Below are 21,283 nucleotides of genomic sequence, written 5' to 3'. Positions count from 1 at the left end.
AGGAATCTACCACTGAATTTCATTACTTTGCACCCTGCAGGCCTGGCTTGTCATCTCACTACTTTGTCTGAACCTCCACCCCTCCCTCCCTTCCCTCCAACCATCCCTCCATCCCCACTTCTTTTCATCGGTCCGCTCCTCTAACTCTCACTCTGTCTCTCCAGGACTGCCATTTTTCACCTCCCTGTTCCTAAATCATCTCCCTCCACTTCCCCCTAGCTTTCTTGTCTCCTTCTTTCTCTATCTCTCTCACTTGCTTTGTGTCTCTTGGGGTAAACAGTGTTTCGCCTGTTGCACTCGATAATCAACTGTTTTTCTCTTAGCGCTCACACACACACCAAACACATACTCACACACAGTAACACTCATGCAGACTCCTAGGTCTATATAAGTCAGATAATGATGTGTTTTGGAGGCATTAGGGACAGCGGAGCAGAACCGCATGCCTCCAAACATGGGAAACAAACAAATTACCACTGTGTGTGTATGCGTGTGTGTGTGTGTGTGTGTGTGTGTGTGTGTGTGTGTGTGTGTGCGCGCGCGCGTGTGTGTGATTGCTAAAAGCAGTGTGTGAATGCTGTATGAAAAAGCGATTCTTTGCTTCAATCTTTGATCGAGTTACAGAGATAGATGCTCTTTGACTTGATGTTCACACACACAAGGTTCTGTCATGTTAGCGTGTATCATTGGAAGTGACAGGCTCTACTTGTAATAACAAGCGAGCAGTGGATGTATAAGAGCATAAATGTGTGTGTGATAATGTTCGGCACAGCTCGCATGACCTCCCGCATCATTAATGCTACTGATGCTCATTGGCCCGTTCCCTGCTCCGAGGATGCTCATTGGTCCAGAAGCAGGTTTCATTGATGCTCATTGGGTGTTTTATTGCCCTTGATGGCCCAGCGGCTGCTCGCACACAAGAATGGCCATTACCATCATTAAAATCTGCTTTGATAATAAATATTCATCCAGAGTTTCTGCTTTATTTGGCAGTTTTGAAGAGATTATGGGGATTCAGAGTCAAGAGCCAAAAATAACCTCATGAGTTTACAAGTGTGGCTTCATTTTAATGAAATTATGTGCATGTTTTAAGGTATGACACTCGACCCAAAGTCTATTTAGAAGTTCTTTTCAAAGCGTAATGCTGATTCCAGCAGGTCAAACTACTTTATTTTTATGGAAAAGAAGATTTTCCAAATTCCATATTTCCCCTGCATAGTTTGATTGTACCATTGTTTTAGAAACTTCCTAACCAAGATAAAAAAAAAGAAATCACAGGTATTTTTTTTCTTTTTTTACTTTCTTCATATTTTTTATGCTAAAACTAAACATGTTTTTAGTGCAGAATTGTCATCATCCTCATCCTAGCCTTCAAAAGCTGTCAAAGTCTTACCTCTGTATATCTGCCTTATATCCTGATTTACAAACGGTGTCACAGTCGAGATGGATAAAAGCTTTACAGACAAGAAATGCTCATCGTTTGGGGGAAAAATAGTGTCAAAGATGGTGGGAAAAAACAGTAGAGTATTAGAAGACTGAAACTGTGAGTTAAAGGGATGATGAATGAACTTGGAAAGAGGCTAAATCTCAGTTGCTGACAGATGATGAAAGAAACCTAATGTGTTGAAACTCATGGACAAACACACATCTCAGCTTATGAAACATTTTTTCCTAAGTCTCTAACTTTTCCACTGTTTTCCACTGCTATTTAAGTCCATTTCTCACCCAGGAAAATAAAGCCAAAACAACACTAACAAAGGAAGAAATCTACAGGTGCAAAAATTAAGTAGAAAATAAGGATTTTTGTTTATACTTTAGAAACTGTCCCTTTGTAACTTTGCTGAAAATTATTGAAAATGCAAAGTTGTCCTGAAATAACCTGGCCTAATTTGATAGAGCTGCAGCTCAAGAGACAATTTAATCATCTTTCAGTCAGAACGTTGCTAAGGCGATTTCCCCCAACAAAATACAACATCATACTTTACCTTTGAACTTTGTCAAATATAATATCCTGAATAGATCTAATGTTACCATCATAAGCTCAGTTATGTTTACAGCTCTGATTCCCTAATATCTAAACATAAAGTTAAAGATAGAAATATCAATTTTTCATGTCTGAAATTCTCCATCGTAGTCTGAACTGGAACAGTCTGAACAGTTTTACTTACACATACATCCTGTTTGCATCACATGAATCACTTTAAACTTGACATGAGTTTAAACATAAGTTTGAAGAAAAGTTTTAGATACAGTAATATGTGGCTTATTATCATCTTATTTAATTTGGGGTAAAAAGCAATAATATGAAAATGGAGTTACTTTAGATAGTCATCATAATAAACACTTTTTTCCATCTTGTTTTGGGAAAAAAAAAAGTCCCACTCCAGCTTCATGTTAATAGTCCAAAAGTCCAAAGCATTATTTTCAAATAAGAACCATGTTTAGACTGGCCTGAACCAAAATTTGGGCTCTCTTAACTTTAAAGAGGGGGAGAGGTTTAACCTTAATTTGAAGTAAACATGGACATTTCAAAGTTAAGTGTGTTTAAATTTTCACTTAAACTTTGCCAAATATTTGGTCTGGATCTGTAATCTTCTTTCTTCTGCATTTTTATCTCACTGCTGTTGCTCTTTGACACACACACACACACTTTGTGTGTCCAATTTTCTACCACGACACATGCACTGCACAGTGACATAATCACAAGATATAATTTCTCAGCAAACTTGACTTTATCAAGGCAGTGTTTGCTAAAGGCTTTTATGTTTGTATACTATGTTTGTTCTTGTTACTGACTCATTAACATGTTCAGGTGATTTTTAGCCACCAAGATGCATCTACATTTAACATACTGAATTAAAAGATGCCAACTTGTTATTCCAAGTTCTGATATGTAATGAGTTGCCTTAGCTGACCTTTAAAAGTAAGTGAGCCTTAGCAGTGCTGAACAATACTTGATTGGCTCGAAGAGAGAGGACATGAGGGAATGAGATGTGCATACAGAGGTACAGTTTAATAGTCTTTTGTCTGCCACCAGTAGTAATAATCATACCAAAGTCCTGCACAAACCACTTCAATGTGCATCAAATGCACTTCTTCTTTTATGTTATCACACTATGCAACTGTTAATGAAAGCTTCATTCAATTAAATATTGTGCACAGAAGTTAACTGAAATGTTTTTTTTTTGTTCCATTTATCAACCCACACAAATCAGCCAATGAGGTAAAACTATCTTTTCCAACTTTCTGATTGACCCATGTAGCCATGAGACCTGTGTGGAGGGTTGTCTTCCATTGTGCCGAGCAGAGCCTCATTAGATGGGCCTGTGGAGGTGCATCCTGCAGATGCTCGATAAGATTTCACTTCTGAAGGTGGTTCAGCAGTTTGGTCTGTGTGTTGTGTTCCACTGGTTGTTGAGCACTTCAGCTGGTGCAAAAGGTTTTAGATTGACTCCCACAAGTGAAGCATATTGCAATCTACATATGAGGGTGTCTGGGCTAGGGCTGGGCGATTAATCGGATTTCAATCTCAGTTACGATCTGGGTTTTCAACAATCATAAAAATAAAAGGGTGCAGTTATTTTTCTCTTTGCAGTTTTGTCTCCTGCTGTCTTCAGTTGCTAATTGAGCATCACTGGCATTGCAGCGCTGTGCTGTAAACTCCTTCCACAGCCGCTTTGGTTTCATAGACACTGTTGCCAACTTGGCAAATTTCTCGCTAAATCTGGCGACTTTTTTGTTAAAAGCACCTTGCGACAAATCTAGCAACTTTTACTGGAGTTATTAGAGACTTTTCTGGTGTTTTGGCGACTGACTTGAAGGCACATTGTTCTGCAGTTACTGTAACGAACGAGCAGCGGGAGCCTCTCCCCGTCCTAAAGCACTCCCAGACGGCCAGTCTCAGTTGGCTCCGGCTGCAGGTCAGTGTAGAATAACTGCAGTAGGTTGTGGAAGTTCACCTAAACATAGTTTATACCATTGTCAGTGAGAACTGGCTGCGTTATTTTCGTATACATAGTTTGGCGAGTTGATCACTGTAATCTCCTTCCGTAACGAGGTGTTACCATAGCAACGTGTTCATCAGCTGGTTCAGATCAGCTGTCTTTTAACAGGTGAATGAGAAAAACACGCTGTAGACTGACAGTGGTTGTTTGGCATAAAAAGTACGTTGAGGCCAACGTAAAATAGTTCCTAAATAAGCAGTAAAAGCGGATTAAACAACTCGGAACGGTGCATTAGATGGTTATAATGCGCATCACGGAGTCAAGAACACCACAACGCGTTTTTTCGGAAGTGTTCTTTCATCTCATCTATATGTAAGCAAGAGCTGCTTCAGTCCTGACAAACTGCAGGTGATCATGCAAATAAGAAACTCCCCCATCTCAGCGTTGTGGAGATAAGTTTAACAATGTTCAGTTTGTGAAGTAAACGTGTAAGGGTATGTCTAAGTGGGTTCTTTTTTTTTTTTATTCCTATGGGTTCTTGTTTCTGAATGTGTCATTTTAAGAAACATGGAGATTTTTGTCTGATCTTTTCCTCCTCTTCATCCCCTCTCTGTTTACCCAACCTTCCCACATCAGCTGCCATTTTGTGATGTTGTACTCCAAAAGCTGGAAGAAAAATCTCAGGACTTCACAACACTTGAAGCCAATGTAGCAATATTGTCAAGATCTGAAAAATATTTTCAGCACGATGAACCAAGCAGTTCGGCTTGATTTATACTTCCTACATACATTGACAATGTAATTGCCTTCCACTGTAGCCTGATGCTTAAATCTCCACAACTGTAACTAAATGCTGCAACAGCAAAAATGGCTTCATTTTGCATGTTGTGTTAAAACACAATGTTCTGTTTCTTCAAATGAAATGGATCTGTGAAGCCAAAAATATAATCATCTGAAATTTAACCAGCTATAAAATAACCATGTCTTCTTATTTTCAAAGCTCCTTGTTTACAAACACAACTGATCCAACAGTCAAGCACATCATCTCCTCTGCTGCCTCACCTTTTTTCTGAGTTGCTGTCAGTTGTTTATCATTGACACGCTCATCATTATTACTTTCTCTGTTGTTACCAACTTTGTATTTGGCAGAGCAAGCTCATGAATAAAGCTGGAACAGGTCATTTGCATTTATTTCCCTATTCTCGTCCATGCTTTATTAATGTTATATTACATTAGCATATAGAGTTGGGTGTTTGTAATTGTTTTTGTGTCATATCACTGTGGGGAAGGATCCAAAGTGCTTTTTTTTTTTTTTTTACATTTTTATAACCTTATTTGATTGAAGGGTGAATGAGATTGGTTGGAGAGTGGAATTTTACCAAATGAGTTAGTCTTGGCCGCTTCGGGGACTCGGCCTATGTGCTGGCAATCAATAGAGATACCAGAAACATATACACTGGAATAAAGTTAAAGCTTTTGTGATTGAAACTTCTCAGGGTTTTCCGAAAACTTGTCCAAATTACAGGCAAACTTGATGTCTTGTGGGATTTTAATTTTTTTTCCTTGTTGGGGAAATTTTTACTTTCCAGCTGCAGTTCAATGCAGCCAAATGGTATGGAATATGGACTGGGCCATTGCAGAACCAAGTAAATCCAGCTCAATGGTATGCAAACGAAGTGATCACATTTTTAAACATAATATCCCTCAATTTAGCTGGAAGCTGCTTCGTCTGGGGATTTTATATTAAGTTTACTCTCTGCAAAGAGTATGTGTGACAAATGAATTGGTTTTGTTTTTTTCCTTATCTCTCATGTTGTCAGTAACTTTCCACCAAAATGATGCAGCCCAGAAACAGCTCAACCACAGCAAAATGGAAGAAAACAAGTAAAGTATGTAGAGGGCTGTGTCTCAGCAGAAAAATACATTAATACTTAGTTTTAGTCAGTTCTAATGATGGTTAGATGGGTTATTTTGTTTGCAAAAGTTATAATTCTGGATAGTTATATTGAATTCACATGGGATTACAGCATAAGGATGCACTGAGGTTACTCTGTAGATCTATTACTGAGAGAAAAATGAGTTTCAGTGCTTTTATATTAAAAAAAAGTGAGAAACAAAGCTGTTATAGTGTAATTATTAAATTCTACACCAACATTTTATCCCTCCTCTCATATATGCTATATACTTATTTATATGCATAGCTTATCTCTTAAGATCTGTTCTTACTTCCCACTGGCTCAATTAACACAGTGTCTAAAGGAAGTTTACTGTATAAACAATGAAAAACCAGCTGATTTAATAAAATATGACCTTTTAAAAAATAATGATCTGTAATTATCATATGACAAAACCTCCTGAAAAAGTTTGTGCTTCTTGTTCTCACCAGAAAATCAAACTGAAGCAGGAAACTGACCTTTTTAGAAGAATAATAGCGCTAAAGTGAGGATAAACCAACAGTTACATGTCATTAAAATGCACCGACTTGGTTATTTAAAGTTCTAGAAAAGTCATATTACGTCAAGGGTCTGCTGGGAACCCTGGAGGTGGACTAGGGTCAACAGTGACTCATGTTTTACTCCTCTTCTTGTTCCATGTCAAACCCACACTTCAGCATAAGCAGCAAATTAAGTATCAGAACTATCCTCTTGTCAGTTCCAGGCATCCCTTCGTTAAATTATTTAAGGTAAATAAGTTTTAACTCTTTTATGCATCATTGCTGCAGAGGATACATTGCCCACATATTCTCAGTAATGTGTTTCTTAGTGTTTTCTCCTTTTTTGACAGAGAGCCTTCCTGTTGCGATACAAGATTAGATTGCCTTATCCCTCCTCCCACATATGGTATTAGAGTAAGCTGTCTGACTTGTTCAGACCGATGCTCATGACCGTGACAAAGGGTTTCACTCTAATGAAGATTGAGTCAGGCTGTTGATTAGGGTTTTAACAGTGAGGATTATGTCGTCGTCTTTTGGCCATTAATAGAGTTAATAACAGGCTTATCAAGCTCACACAGGGATCCGACTGATGTCTGTAGCAGCTGAGTGTTTATTGTTCATTCGTTTTCACTACCCATAATTCCTCTCTAGCTTCACATAATTTCTCTCTCCTGCTGTGGCCCTGCTTTGGTCTCTTCTTTTTCTTGTAATGTATTTCTTTATTCCAACCTGTCCCCCCCACCCCCACCATCCACCCACCCTCCGAGGGTAAAGTTGGGTCAACCAGGTTACCATGACAATAGCTTTGATTGTTGTTCCGCTTTTTGTGGATCCTGTCAGAGAAATGAGTTTTCTGAGAAATGTCAGTAATTTAAAAAAAAAAAAAAAATTCTGAAGTTCTCAGAAGATACCGAATCAACTGGGAAAAGCTTTTGCTGCTAATTTCATCTCATATCCTGCTGAAAGGAACATTTGTTTTCAGTGTTTTGTGGAATAGTTATAAATGGATTACTTGAGGTTTTCATTCTATGCAAATGTTTGTCTGTTTACAGTTTCAACAGAGTAAGGTTTTTTCTTTTAAAAAAAAAAAAAAAAAAAAAAAAAAAGCACTTAATTCCCACGTGGCACTGCGTTCATACGTTAGCATTATGTTCATAATGGACTAATTAGTTGGTAAAAAGTCCTATTTCCACCAGGGTTACAGTTGAGAATAATTTTCTCCCATTGTTTAGACACAAGTTCTAATGCAAATGTTATATTGTGTGAAAAGTGTTTGCCAACATGTTAACCTTGGAATAAATAAAATCCCTCGCTGTGTTTACATGTTGTTGCATTCCAATAGTAGAGGAGACAAAGAAATGGAGGTTAAATAGCTTTTTTTTCTCCTCGGGGCTTTGTGAAAAATTATTAGTCACAATGGAAAAACAGCTTTATTATTTAGACTGTAGACTAAGATAATGACAGCACAAAGGCATTAATTAGCAACAAGGCCAGAAATGTTAATATTTTTCTATATTTTGTTGCTAAAGCTATCCTGGTTCTCAGTTGACCAGCCCAGCTTTAGAAACGGGTAAGACGTAGCCTTTTTGTGATTTATAATAATGCCATAAGACAGCATTAAAAATTTATAAAAACTAAATTACAAGGATGAATAAATGTAAAAATAAATTACTACATTTTGAAATGCATAAAAATTGAATGAAAAAAATCGAAATAAAGGCTTATGGTATCATTGGTGCTATATTGAAGATATGAAGCTTAGAAACAAAACTGGTGTGACTGAGTAAAAAATACACAAATAAATGAAGCTTTTTTTCCACATTGTTTGCACAAGAATTGTAAGTATTGCACAGAATTGTAAGTTTCACTGTAAAACAATAGTATGAGATTAATATGGGCATTAAGCGGTCTGTTTTGTTTAAAGTATGAAGCTTTTGAAGAGGGTGAGGATCTGTGTCTCAGTCTCTGATGAGAGCAAGAAAAATGTTTCAGTCTCAAAAAAAAGAACAAACAAAAACACCAGAATGTGAGAGTACAAACATTTTAAATGAAATCCCTGGATTTTCCTAATCAAACAATTATACCTGGGGTGCGTACATAGCTCACTATGCTGCTGTTTTGTTGCAGTGAAATACAGCAACGTTTATAGGCAGTGTCTGGAGTTCAGCTTGGCTAATGGAAAGGAGGTCAAGCAGCACAAGTGTTTGATGTGTGTGGGCTGCAAAGTGTGGGTTTAAATGATGATTTTTACTGTCCTCTGGAGTTCAAATCTGCAAATAGAAAATAGATGGAGAATAAGTGTTAAAGAATAAAACATCCACCCAAGTACCGCTGCAGGTCTGTTCCTCTGTGTGTGTGTGTGTGTGTGTGTGTGTGTGTGTGTCTTTTCAGTCAGCTGCGTAATGGGTGATCCCCTCCTCCTGGTTTAAAAGCTGAGAGTAATGATGTAGAATGGAAGAGGTTTATAGAGGCATTATGCCTACCTTTTACTTCTTCACTTACTCTCTTAAGGACTGTTTCTTCATATCTCTCTCTCTCTCTTGCTCTATCTCTTCCTCTCTTTCTCAGTGTCCCCTTCACTCTGTTTTTATGGTGGCATTATTATCTCACTCCCCCACCCATTACTGTTCAGGTTGGAGCAGAATAATAAATTTCAGGATCATGCCGATGCAGCGTTTCTCCAGCTCAAGCTCATTCTGTGGACTCAACAGAAACGCTGCAGAGAAACACCACAAGACAACAAAGACTGGAGTGTTTGCCAATTTTTTCTCACTTTTTTAAACATTTTAAAAGTATTTGTTTTACTAAAATACAGTCTGTGGTTTTAGTTGTTTTTAGAAGATGCAGTGGGGGCATTTCCACAACGGCACAAAACACACAACATTTAGTTTCCAAATCTGTGTGATGGATTACATTTTTTACTCAGAATCGCAAATGAATTCATTATGCTTTCAGTTATCTTATTACTGTAATGTCATGCAAAAATGCTGGCTGAAATCTGCAGTCTTTCTCACACACCTTAAGTCACTTCTCCTTTAGTTGTTTTTGCTTTTTTTTCTTTGCTTTCTTGTTTAATGCAAATGCCAATGTTTTTTTTTTTTTTTTAACTTACAATCTTCCTGGAATCAACAGAGCCTGATTTCCTGTGAATGTCAAAGTGGTTTTCAAGCATTTTATCTTGTCTTCATCTGTCTTTAGCTGACGGCGTACGGAGGAAGCGTGGTCTTCACTGTGTCTTATACGACGGACCAGAAAGAACAAATGGCCATCAGAGTCACCTCAGAGCCTGACCTCATCATAGAGGTATGTCTTCAAACACTTAACATTTGACAAGTACCAGAGCGCTGACATTTAATAAAGAACCATTTTTCTGCTCCAACCCGTTCAGTGTCCTTGATGTTGTCTTGTAAGTTCTTAAGACGCTGGGAAACTGAAACTGTTGAGAGCACTAATAAATTCAGCTTCCAGCTGGGTTATCCTCTAAACTTTATCCTCATTTCAAAACTTGAGTGTAAAACAAAAAAGACAAAAAAAAAAAAAAACCTTCCAGGTCATTTTTTTCAAAAGTTGTTTAAAATGTCTTTTTTTTGTTTTTTTTTTGTTTAAATGCCATAATTATTCTGATTTATAAAACATAGCGTTTGGCTTGCTAACCTTCAGAGAATCCAATAGACCCGATAGAGTCCAAGATGCTTCTCTAGTGGAATTTCCTCAACAGGAATCTTCTACCTGTAATGGGTTTTTCCATAAGCGGTGGTACTGAAAACAGGAAAAAAAAGAAAACAGAATAAATGCAAAATATTAAAATGCAACTGGATATGATGTCATTTTTGGCTCAACAGTAAACAGGAAAGAACATTACGGATGGTCTCTGTGATTAGAAAATAACACTGAATGGAGTGATGAAACACAGAATAGAGAAGCAAATAACTCAAACATAAGCTTAGTTTATATTTACAGAATACTTCAGTGTCTGTGTTACTGCGGTCATCCTCAAATAAAAACTAAACAAGTAATAGATGAAAGATGAAAGTAGTTCAAAAACCTACGGAAAAACCTGTCAATTCAGTTTAAATTTAGACCACATTTAGTATGTACATTATGCACTCTTTCTCAACGTGTTTCCCTTTAAAGCCATTTAAACTTTGCTATATTGTTTGCAGTTGAAAACATTTTAACCAAACTCAGTTATAGTAAGGTTATTGTTTTTGTTGACAGATATTTTGATGACTGCAGAGATGGAAGTTTCTGGTTAGAAGGCTATATGAGGTTACTCTGTGATGATTGTAATATAACGAAAGACATTTTTCTCAGTACAGTTCTTAACTTCACAGCAGGCTTGCTTCTCCAAAGAGGAAGTGTTCCTACTATTAGCTGGCCGGTATACACTGACTATAGATATGCTCTCTGAACCAATCAATTAAACCCTGTAAGTAAAACAGAGCCCTGAAATGAGCTCCAGTTCACTTAGCAGCTACTTTCCTCTGAATGTTTCTGAAACCCTGTTTGGGCACGAGGAAACAAAGTTCTCATGTCCCGAGAAAGTGTTATGTACATTTATATATTTGTGCCTCAGCATTATTTTTCTTTACCAACAAGCCATTGGCATTTGCTGTGGTGAAGAACACTAAATGAAGTAGTGTATAAAATCTATTAAAAACAGACTGACGCGCACATACACATAGATTGCAGCTTGCAGAGAAGTGCTGAACTTAGCAATAAAAAATGCAGATGGAGTCTCTCCCACCTTCTTTCTGTGTCTTTATAATGAGCAGGTTGCAATATGATGCATGGCAGCATTAACCAAAGCAGCAGCACTATTAGTTAACTGTTAAAGTTTCCCATATCACGAGACAACACACACTGTGTGTGTGTGTGTGTGTGTGTGTGTGTGTGTGTGTGTGTGTGTGTGTGTGTGTGTGTGTGTGTGTGTGTGTGTGTGTGTGTGTGTGTGTGTGTGTGTGTGTGTGTGTGTGTGTGTGTGTGTGTGTGTGTGTGTGTGTGTTGGAATATAATACACACAAAATAAACATGTAGGCATGCAACAAAGATGCTTTGTGTGTAAGCTTACTTTGTCACAGAATTACAATTGCTCTTGCTCTCTGCTACTGATGACATGAAGAGGAGGAAATTGTAATTAGTTGGAGGGATTTGAGAAACTATCTGCATGGACTGCGATAATGTAGAAATACTGAACTCAAAAGAGAAATAAAAAATAAAGAATCATTAAAACTGTTCTTTTTAAGCTCAGGTTATTTATGGCAAGCACTTTGTATTGTCTTCTACATGAAAAGTAGTTTACAAACAAACTGGCCTTGCCTTAATTTTAGTGGGATGCAAACACAACTGCAAAACAAAAACAAACAAAAAAACAAAAGCAATATATTTAGAAACATTAATGAAAATGCACACTTGTAAGGCAGCAAGAAAATGGAAAACAGAATAAGTAAATAAGCAAAGATGACAAAGAAGTAAAAGCAAATGAGAAACAGAATTGAAGAGGAAATCAAAAATATTTCAAACAGTTATATGAATAGAAGTGAGAAGACTGGAAGATGGACAGTCACAGGCCAGTGCGTTTGTGTTATTTAAAGACATGTCAGTGAGATCGACAGACTGGAAGGAGGAGGAGGAGGAGAGGAGGACAAGTGTCGGTCTTGTTGTCAACAAAAAGCCTCTCCAAATGACGACAATAATGAACCACCTACACACTGTCAAGCAGCTTTCTCCCTCTTCACTATCTCTCTTTCAGCCTTTGTCTTGTGTTGTTTTTTTCTTTTCGCCCTGCTGTTTACTCCGCATCAGGTTGTGATATTTTGTTTCGTGCTTTTGTGATGTGCAGGAAGACACTTGTCCTGAAATTGAGCATTAAAATGGATACAAATCTCTTGTTTTTCAGCTTTTTTTCTCCTTTGTGTGTGTATGTGTGTCTTTTAACTGATGTCTTTTCTGTCAATCATTATGTACTCTAAAGTGGTAAATATAAATACCATGACTATGGCTACCATGATGACACAAAAAAACAATGAGTCTGCATTGGAAATTTCTGTATGTTGAGATCCCCATTAGAGTGGACCCATATTGGCCAGTTCTGGTCTTTAGTTGCAAAACAGTTTTAGTTCAAGACGTTATTTCTAAATTACCGTACAATATCAGAAAGCGATTATCTAAATGAGGTAAGTAATAGTTAAAATATAGAAAAAAAATTTACATTAACATATTTAAAGCACGATCCAAACAGATTACAATCCTTTTAAATGGTTTATTCATGATAAAAATATTTCAGATGCTTTCTGACTGGACTCTGTCAGCGTCGTCATTAGCCTGTTCAGGTAATCAGGTCAGTATAAAGTTGGGTTTAATCTAAGAATGATCATACAGAACATTGTGACATAGTTGTGGTTTCTGCTGATCACATAAGACCAAAGATTGTTTGTTGGGGAAAACAAAAATCATACAGATCAAGTCGAATCAAATGTTATTTGTATAGTACTTTACATGCAAAAGCATCTCAAAGTGCTTAACATTAAAAAATTAAAAAAACAGTTTCCGAGACTATGCAACATCCACAGTACAAACATGGATTTAGATCTTAATCTTTCTTTAAAACAACTATTTAAGGAAGATTATAAGCTAACGGTAAAACAGTTGTTCCAGCTTAAGTCATGATAGATTTAAATGTCATCAGTTTAATAGTCATTAGTGTCACTGCTGCCATCATCATCACTAATAACATCAGAATTGATATCAGAATTATCATCTTTAACCATTAAAGACATAGAGCAGTGTTAGTCATTGCACAACTCAGATTTTAATTCCCAGCTCTTGGGGCAGCTAATGATTGCAGGCAATAAATATAATGGAAGTATTTCAAACAGCTGTGTCACCCCGATGCAATGTGGGAGGATAAAATATGAACACAGAGCTCAGTTGTCAGGTTTTGGGTGCACCATGCTAGTTGCGCTTTTTGACAGGTGAATATATAGAAGGCTGATGTGGTAAAATTCTGAAATGAAGTGAATGTGATCTAGACTATGTAAAGGTGGCTGAAGTTGTGGCTTGTAACATTTTCCTGCAATGTTTGGGCTTTTACATAATCTATTATTTTTAATTGATAAAGGGTGAAAACTGGCAACAATTAAGCAGCATCCTTTAGTTTTGTTGTTGCAGCATTTGGCCCCTGTAGCCTGTGGTGCTAGCTTAGCTGTTTTATGATATGCTTAACAAAAAGGAAAGATTGACATCTAATGACAAGGAAAAAATAAGATTATAAGAGACAAAGTACAGAAACAACTGAGATAAACAAACCTACAGCAACCAAAAACTACTGTGAAGATGCTGTAAAAAGGTGCTAGCAGGCAGTCGGTGGATGTTACAGCGACAAAAAGGAAGGTAGAAGCTGTAGAACAGCCCTTGCCATCGACCATCCTACAACTTTTAAATGTAACCCTTGTTCAGCACACCTGAACCAAAGCAGTGGCTCCTTACCAGGCCTCTGCAGGGCTGGATGACCTGCAGCTGAGGGAATTCAGCTTTTATTCAGATGTGTTGGAGAATGATTGCACCTAACAGTTCCAGGACAGTACATCTTGAGTAGAAGGTGAAGATATAGAGACATCAAGTGGTAAAGTTGTAGACTGTAACCAATGAAATACCTGAAACCTTAATCTCCTTTTAAGATGCAAAGGTAGCCATGAAAACTACAACATTGTGTACTACCAGGAGGAAGATCCCAGCATGCCCATACAGCACTGTACAGGTAGCTGTTCAAGGCAAAATCATTGATCTATAGGATTGCAGACGGATTATGACTAAATTATAAATTGATGGTTTATCTTTTTCATAATCAGTAGTGAAAAGCAAGAAAAACGTGGCCAGTCGACGTCTTTTAAAACAACTCATCAACAGAGTTTGAGGTGATTTGCTCTTGGCAGTCTTCCTCTCTTCTTCCCCATAACTCTTTCATTTCTTTTTGTCTCTGCATCTCTGTGCTGCTAATGCTTCTCTGTCATTATGAATCCCTTCCCATCCTCTCAATTAGTTTCATTTAATGGTTTATTGGCATAATGGCCCCCACCTCACCATCGCTTGTCACTTTTTGTTAGTTGTTACATGTCATTGATCCATTCTCAACAAGAGAGAGTCAGATACAAGGCTTGGGCTCAGTTCACTTTGCATTTAGGCTTCTCAAAATGTCAATGGAAACTGCAGCTTATTACCTAATGACACAATTTATCCTGACAGTGTTTTGAAAAACCAGTTTGATCCATTCATAGTAAATGCAGGAGATGGTCATTTCTCTAGATTTATGCTACAAAAAAAAAAGTTTGCCATGGTTTTCTGTCTTTTTCTCTACCAGGGAGGCGGGATGAAGATTATTGACAAGAGGTTTGGCCTGCCAGTGTACCCATCCTCATCCAGCACCAGTCACATTGTTCTCCTCCCAGAGAACTTTCTACTTTCAGAGACGGGACAACCGATCAGTCGGAGAGATTTCTTGTCTGTGTTGGCCAATGTGAGGAGTGTCATGGTGCGGGCCTCTTACAGCACAGAAAGCAGTGCTGTTTACAGGTTGGAAGCAAAATGTCAAACGTTGGATAAAAACAAAACAACCATTATTATTATTATTATTATTCCATTCAGAAAGGTCCTTGATACCTCTACCTTCAATTTTAGATTTAACAATGAAAATATTTGTATGAAAAAACAAAAACTTTTAAGTTAGTTTTATCTTTAAAAAAATACGGCAGCTCCTTATTACAGCCTTTAAAAATCTCTACTTTTACCTTGTGTTGCCTAAACAATTGAATTTTGTTGAAGGTTAATGCTGTCTGGGAGTGAATTCTGCTGAGAGAGTGAACTCGGGACATAAGTTGTAAAAGCCTAATCAGCTAAACTGATCTGATTGTGCATAAATATAAATATGTCTATTTAACTGTAATGATGGATAGACCACCAATGTGCCCAAGGTTTATTCTTCATATTTCTCTGTGTGCAGACTTCACTCATTCTCAATGCAGGTAGCAAATCCTACTGCCAGAGGAGAGCGAAGAGCATCAGCTGTAGAGATGTGCTCTTGCTCTCCTGGGTACGCCGGCTCTTCCTGTGAGGTAAATAAACATATAAAACTTCTTCAGAGTGTTGATGTACATGTTTAGATATTACATGTGAAGTTCACATCTGAGAACTTTTTAAACTCATCTAATCATTGTATGCAAGTAAGTAGAAGGTATTCAGTATAATTTCCGTAGGACATATTCAGTCTAGTTTGATCAAAATTATCTTTCATTATTGTTAAATGCGTTACTTCATTGTATTGTTTTAAAAATGTGGACTGCCGAAGTACAGATTACCATATAAATGAAGCTAATGTGATGTTTTTAATGTGTCTTTAAAAGTCAGCCATGTAAACGGCATATCAGTGGAAACTCTGTCAGTCTTTCTAACTGTGTGGAAATATGTGTTTCAGGCCTGTACTTTGGGTTTTCGGCGAGTTAACGGAGACCTGTACAATGGTGTATGTGAACGTTGTCGTTGCCATGGACACGCCACACAGTGCCATGAGGTCACAGGACACTGTCTGGTAAGATGACTTATTTCACCTGCTTTTGCTGAATAACGAGTTTTTGTCTTTAGAAAACTACCAGATGTAAGATTTTGGGAGCAGCCAAGGTTTAAAAAGTTTCATTAACATGGCTGATCATTTTTTGACTTTATAAAATAATTCAACAATAAAATTAATTTGATAAGACATAGTTTTGAAACTGGAGGCATATGTTAAATATTGATGTTTGAATGTTTTGGTTTGTGTTTGCAGCTATACATGTCAAAACACTATTAGTTTCACTTAACTTTGTAATATATTTCCACAGTTAAGGGTTAAATATTTTGTGTGTTAAGGAGTATATTCTTCTTTGTTTTTAGTTTATTTTTCTCTACTCTAGTCAATACTGTGAAGAGTCTAGGTGGAGTTTTTGACAGCTCTTTCTTGAGTTGGAAAAACTGAGGAGTGCAGTTGTCAAACCAAGCTTTTTTTAAAAAAAAAAAAAAACTAAAGATTGATTGCCCTAAAGACATGTGGAAGTTTTTAAAGCTTTTATCAAATCTCAACCACACAACTACAGTGTGAAAGTTTAAGAGCCGTCGTCTGCATCCTCTCTGCAGCAGCTCATCATTTAACTCACACAAAGAAGCATAAGTTAGTACTGGATTTGTTAAAAGTAACACTATACAACTCTTCATCCTAAAAACTCAGTATTTTTTGACTGGTTTTGATGGAACATTGATATTGTGGAAATATCTATGGCTGAAGTTGCCCTGCAGCATCCAAGGACTGACTCACCCTGCTGGTTTTCTGTCCCAGAGCATCATGTTACTGCTGTGTTTTGCTTTACGGCACCAAATCACACTCCAGCAACTGGATATCAACACACTGTCTGTTTTGAACACACACCATGGCTGTATGATCAAAGTAACACCAGAGGACAATATCAGAGCAAGCAAGGAAAGTCAAGAATCAACATCTGAGTTGCTCTTATAGGCTGGATTCAGACACAAATTACCTGGATAACCACATATCATAGATGTAAATACTGAAACTAAGTTCTCTCAGTCACTTTCTTTGACAATGCATCTTTCTGGATTTGCCACCGAGTGGTCATTACAAACATGTCTGCATAATCCATGACCAGTACACGCACAAGTACATGTTAACCCTCTGATGTGCATCCCCACACATTCTCTCCCCATTCTACCCACTGCCTCAGGCTCATACTGTCACATGGCATCAGACTAAATGCACACACACGTCAATACACACCACACGATACACACAGACACTGAACACACACACACAGACTTGGTTTTGTATTACCATGTAATGTTTCATTATAGATGAGGAGGATGGGATGTGTCAAAGGTAGACTTGCATTCAGAGAAAGACAAAAGACAGACAGGCAGAGGTGTTCGCTGTCTTGCACATGTTCCCAGACTATTTGACATTAACTCACTCACAGCCTCACACACGTCGCACATACATACGCAGTGACAGAAACCCAAATGCAGACATGTACACAAACAACTCTTCCCTGACGACGGTGATTTGTGGTTGCAGCTGAATGACTGACTGCTGTGGACTCTCAGGTTTACATGTGCCATGTGCCAAGGCGTGTTTCAGCAGACCAGAGTTGTTTGATATGAGAAGGAAAACAACAGGAACATTGTTACCATACAAACACACAAACAATTTCACACAGACAAACATTATAACACAAAACTGCTTATTTCTCTGGCTAAGACAGATGTAAATGGATATGAATCAGTCAAAGAGAGAAAAGTCTATCTTCCTCTGTTGATACCATGTTTATTTTTCTATTTTACTATTCATAAAATGATCCCTTAAAAACATCTGAACTCTGGTATAAGTTTTAAATCCTACATCCAGCAACTGAGTTGTTTAGTAAGTCACTTGATTAACTTTTAAGACAGCTTGATGGGGAAAGCAGCACTTCAGGTCAGTGTGACACTTGTGCAAATTCTTCAGATACTATTTGTTGGGGAATTTCTCATTTGTGTAGACACATATATTTAAAAATAGCACTCCTCCTTTAGCAAACATGATAGTTTACATCTATTCTTTTTATTCTCATACTCCAGGCTGCCAGCATTTTAGTTTTTAAACTCCTCACAAATAACATTTAGAGGGATTATCTGATTTTTCCAATTTCATTCATTCATTCATTTTCTAAACCGCTTAATCCAATTCAGGGTCGCGGGGAAGCTGGAGCCTATCCCAGCTGGCTTTTGGGCGAAAAGCAGGGTACACCCTGGACAGCTCGCCAGTCCATCGCAGGGCCACACAGAGACAAACACAACCACTCAAGCTCACACTCTTTTTCTAATTTGAAAAGTTCTTTAGTTATGAAGTATAAATGTTCAAAATATATTGTCAAACATTGACCTGCAATTTATTTAATGTTTAATATTAATTTAGTCTTGTTTCGTAGTTTCTAGTCTTTGTCCGTGTGTGTCTTTGTGCACTTCATTTAGTTCCTTTCTCGCGTTCGGCTGATTCCCAGCACCTGCGCTTAATTAGTTGATTACCGCTGTCAAGTATTTGGGCACCTGATTCCTCTTCGTCTCTGACACACAAATAACAATGACATTGATGAACCAGTAAACACCTTATATGTGTCAGCTTAGTTCTCAGCCTCCATCCATGTTTTTTAGAGTTTTTTTTAGTTGTCTAGCAGCAACACCTGTGTTTCAGAATAAAAAAATAGTTTTTTGCTCAATCTTCCTGCCTCTTCTTAATCTGTGGTGCCTCATCCTGATCAGCTGTATGTTGTGACAAGCAGAATAAAAACTATATATATATATTTGTGTTCAATTTGCTCCTGTCTTTTTCATTGATGATTTTATGTTGCATAATCAACTTAATACATTTAAGCTAACCAAACATAACTTTAAATTAACTTAATTTCCTGTCATAAACTGTCTGCTTGTTTCTTTCAGGACTGCTCTCATAACACTGCTGGAGCACACTGTGACACCTGCTTACCTGGTTACTATGGCAATGCAACCCGTGGGTCACCTGCGGACTGCCAGCCATGTGCTTGCCCACTTAATCTTCCAAGCAACAAGTAAGCTCTGAACGGCCTGAGTTTAAGGCTGCTATGACTTTGTGGCCGCTTCCTTTTTCTTTTTGTTTAGTTCCAGCTCCTCATAATCCTCTTCGTTCCTGGCACAGTTGGATGCTTCATCACTATAGGTAGGGATGTAATTGCTGTGACATTATGATAGAAATATTATCACCACAGGTAGAAGAATCAATGTAGGGACGGAAGCATCTTGCTGTGGGTTTAAATGTCACTGACTACATTAAAATCAACATCATTTTCGCCCAAAAAAAAAACACTTGGAATAACTAATGCAGCAACATGTGCTGTCACAGCATTAAATCATAGTGGCAAATCTGTAGAGCTTTTTTCCAAGAAGACATTCAAAGATCTACACAAGCAGATTCTGTTGTGTTGAATTGTACATACGTGTGCAACCAATTTTTTGGTTACCTGTAATCACTAAATTAACTAATAAGTCAGATACAATATAAAATCTGAGTTTCTCATCGGTACATTGCAAGTTTATTTGAAGGAGCTGAACAACATTGCTGAGGCAGTTTAGTGGCATCGCAAGGCTCCCATTCCTCCTCTAATGGTTCATTAGGAAATGCGTGGATGCTGTAGTAAGGGATCCTCACCCTGGTACCACGCAACAAGGCAATAGAAGAATGATAAAAGAATTTGAAGAATATAAATGTCATTGTGCCCTAATGACATCAAATGCATTACCGTCAGCAAACTTTCCCTTCAGGGCTAATGAACAGTCACCCATCTTCACTGTTGTCTGAGTGTGAAGTGTAACTTTCCAACAGCAGATAACCCAAACAAAAATGAAAAGATCCATTAGTAAATGGCCATGGTAAATTGACTAAATGTCCCCAGCAGGTCAGAAGGAAATGGTTTGAAGCAGGAGCTGTGTTTCATTCTGGGAAAAAAGTCAAACCTGAATATCTAGCAATAAAAACATCTAAAACGTGGCCAAAACTGAACTGAAAAACCAACAATCCTTTGTGGGGTAGGATTTGATCAGAAATCAAATGACTGTTCATACATTTATTGTCACTGTTTCCATGACATGAGAGATGCTCTATTAAGTATTATCAGAGTGCTTACACATGGACTCAGATGCACAAACACACACAGGCAGCAGCAGCTGAGAATTTTCGTGCAGTCGTGACGCGTCAACCTCAAAACGATACGAGCTAAAGAAAGACGACTCAGTCTCAGTGTTCCCCTTCCCTTACCCCCCCCCCCCAACACGTACAGCAAACCCCTCAAAAATAACCATGCTGTCCCTTAAGTCACACTTGCAGTCAGCAGTAATATCAACGCATCTGATAAAATGTTTATATTAGTGCCTACAAAAGAAGCAGGGTTATTTACCCTGGATCATTAGAAGTCAGTCCAGTCTTTGGGTTTTGCTCATATATTTACACTTGTCATAAAAAAAAGGTCATTTTAGCCATGTTTTGATGGTAACATAACTTTTCATAGATGTCATTTGCATGGTTTTTTGCAAAAACAGTTTAGTTGCCTCCAGTGGGGTTTGTGTCACTTATATGTAGTCGTTGTATTCCCTACAGTGAATTGGAGAAGATAGGCTGCCACTTTGGAGAAACAAGTATAAAGCTGTTATATTCCAAAGGTACCAGATTCCCTAGACATTGATTTTTTTTTTTTTTTTTTTTTTTTTTTTTTTGTCTTGTCCAGCGTTTAGGCAAGCAGAATGATGGTCTGGATGCTGTGTTCTGCTGAGCAAATTTTCTCTGCCAAGGGAAGCTTTATAGATATAATGATCCCCTTGACTTTCTGAATTTTTATTTTATTTCTATGTTTATTTTGTATTGTTGTTTGAATTGTAGAGTTTGTATTGCTGGACCAGAGAGGACAGACAAAAGACAGAAAGAGAAAGGAGAAGAAACACCTCATAAGAAAAGGGAAAGAGATAAAGGGAGAGAAAAGGGAGAGAAAAAAACAACTAAAAAATAACCCAAAAACAAAAAGAAAGAAAACAACCTACAGATGTATACATACACACATACAGGCACACACATACATATACACACACATACACACGCATACATACACATACATATACACACACACGTATACACACATAATATATATATATACACATATATATACATATGTACACATATACATATACACATACATACATATACACACACACCTCTATGCACACACATACATATACATACATATGTACAAACATATACGCACTTGCCAGTATTAACACATATACATACACATACAAGCCAACTTTA

At 37.6% G+C, this 21,283-nt stretch overlaps 1 protein-coding gene across 1 annotated transcript in view; it reads left to right on the top strand.

The window, feature by feature from the left end:
• lama2 (laminin, alpha 2) overlaps nucleotides 1-21,283 on the top strand; it is a 192,912-nt gene that overhangs the window by 65,412 nt on the left and 106,217 nt on the right. The window contains exons 15-19 of the mRNA XM_079255305.1: nucleotides 9,577-9,681; nucleotides 14,738-14,949; nucleotides 15,377-15,488; nucleotides 15,848-15,961; nucleotides 18,892-19,019. Coding sequence (XP_079111431.1) covers nucleotides 9,577-9,681; nucleotides 14,738-14,949; nucleotides 15,377-15,488; nucleotides 15,848-15,961; nucleotides 18,892-19,019 — 671 coding nt within the window. The remainder of the gene's footprint in view (nucleotides 1-9,576; nucleotides 9,682-14,737; nucleotides 14,950-15,376; nucleotides 15,489-15,847; nucleotides 15,962-18,891; nucleotides 19,020-21,283) is intronic.

Source organism: Telmatherina bonti (assembly GCF_933228915.1).
Source record: "Telmatherina bonti genome assembly, chromosome: 16".
NCBI classification, from domain to species: Eukaryota; Metazoa; Chordata; class Actinopteri; order Atheriniformes; family Telmatherinidae; genus Telmatherina; species Telmatherina bonti.
Note: the sequence above shows the minus strand (reverse complement) of the source record. Positions and strands in the feature narration are given on the sequence as shown.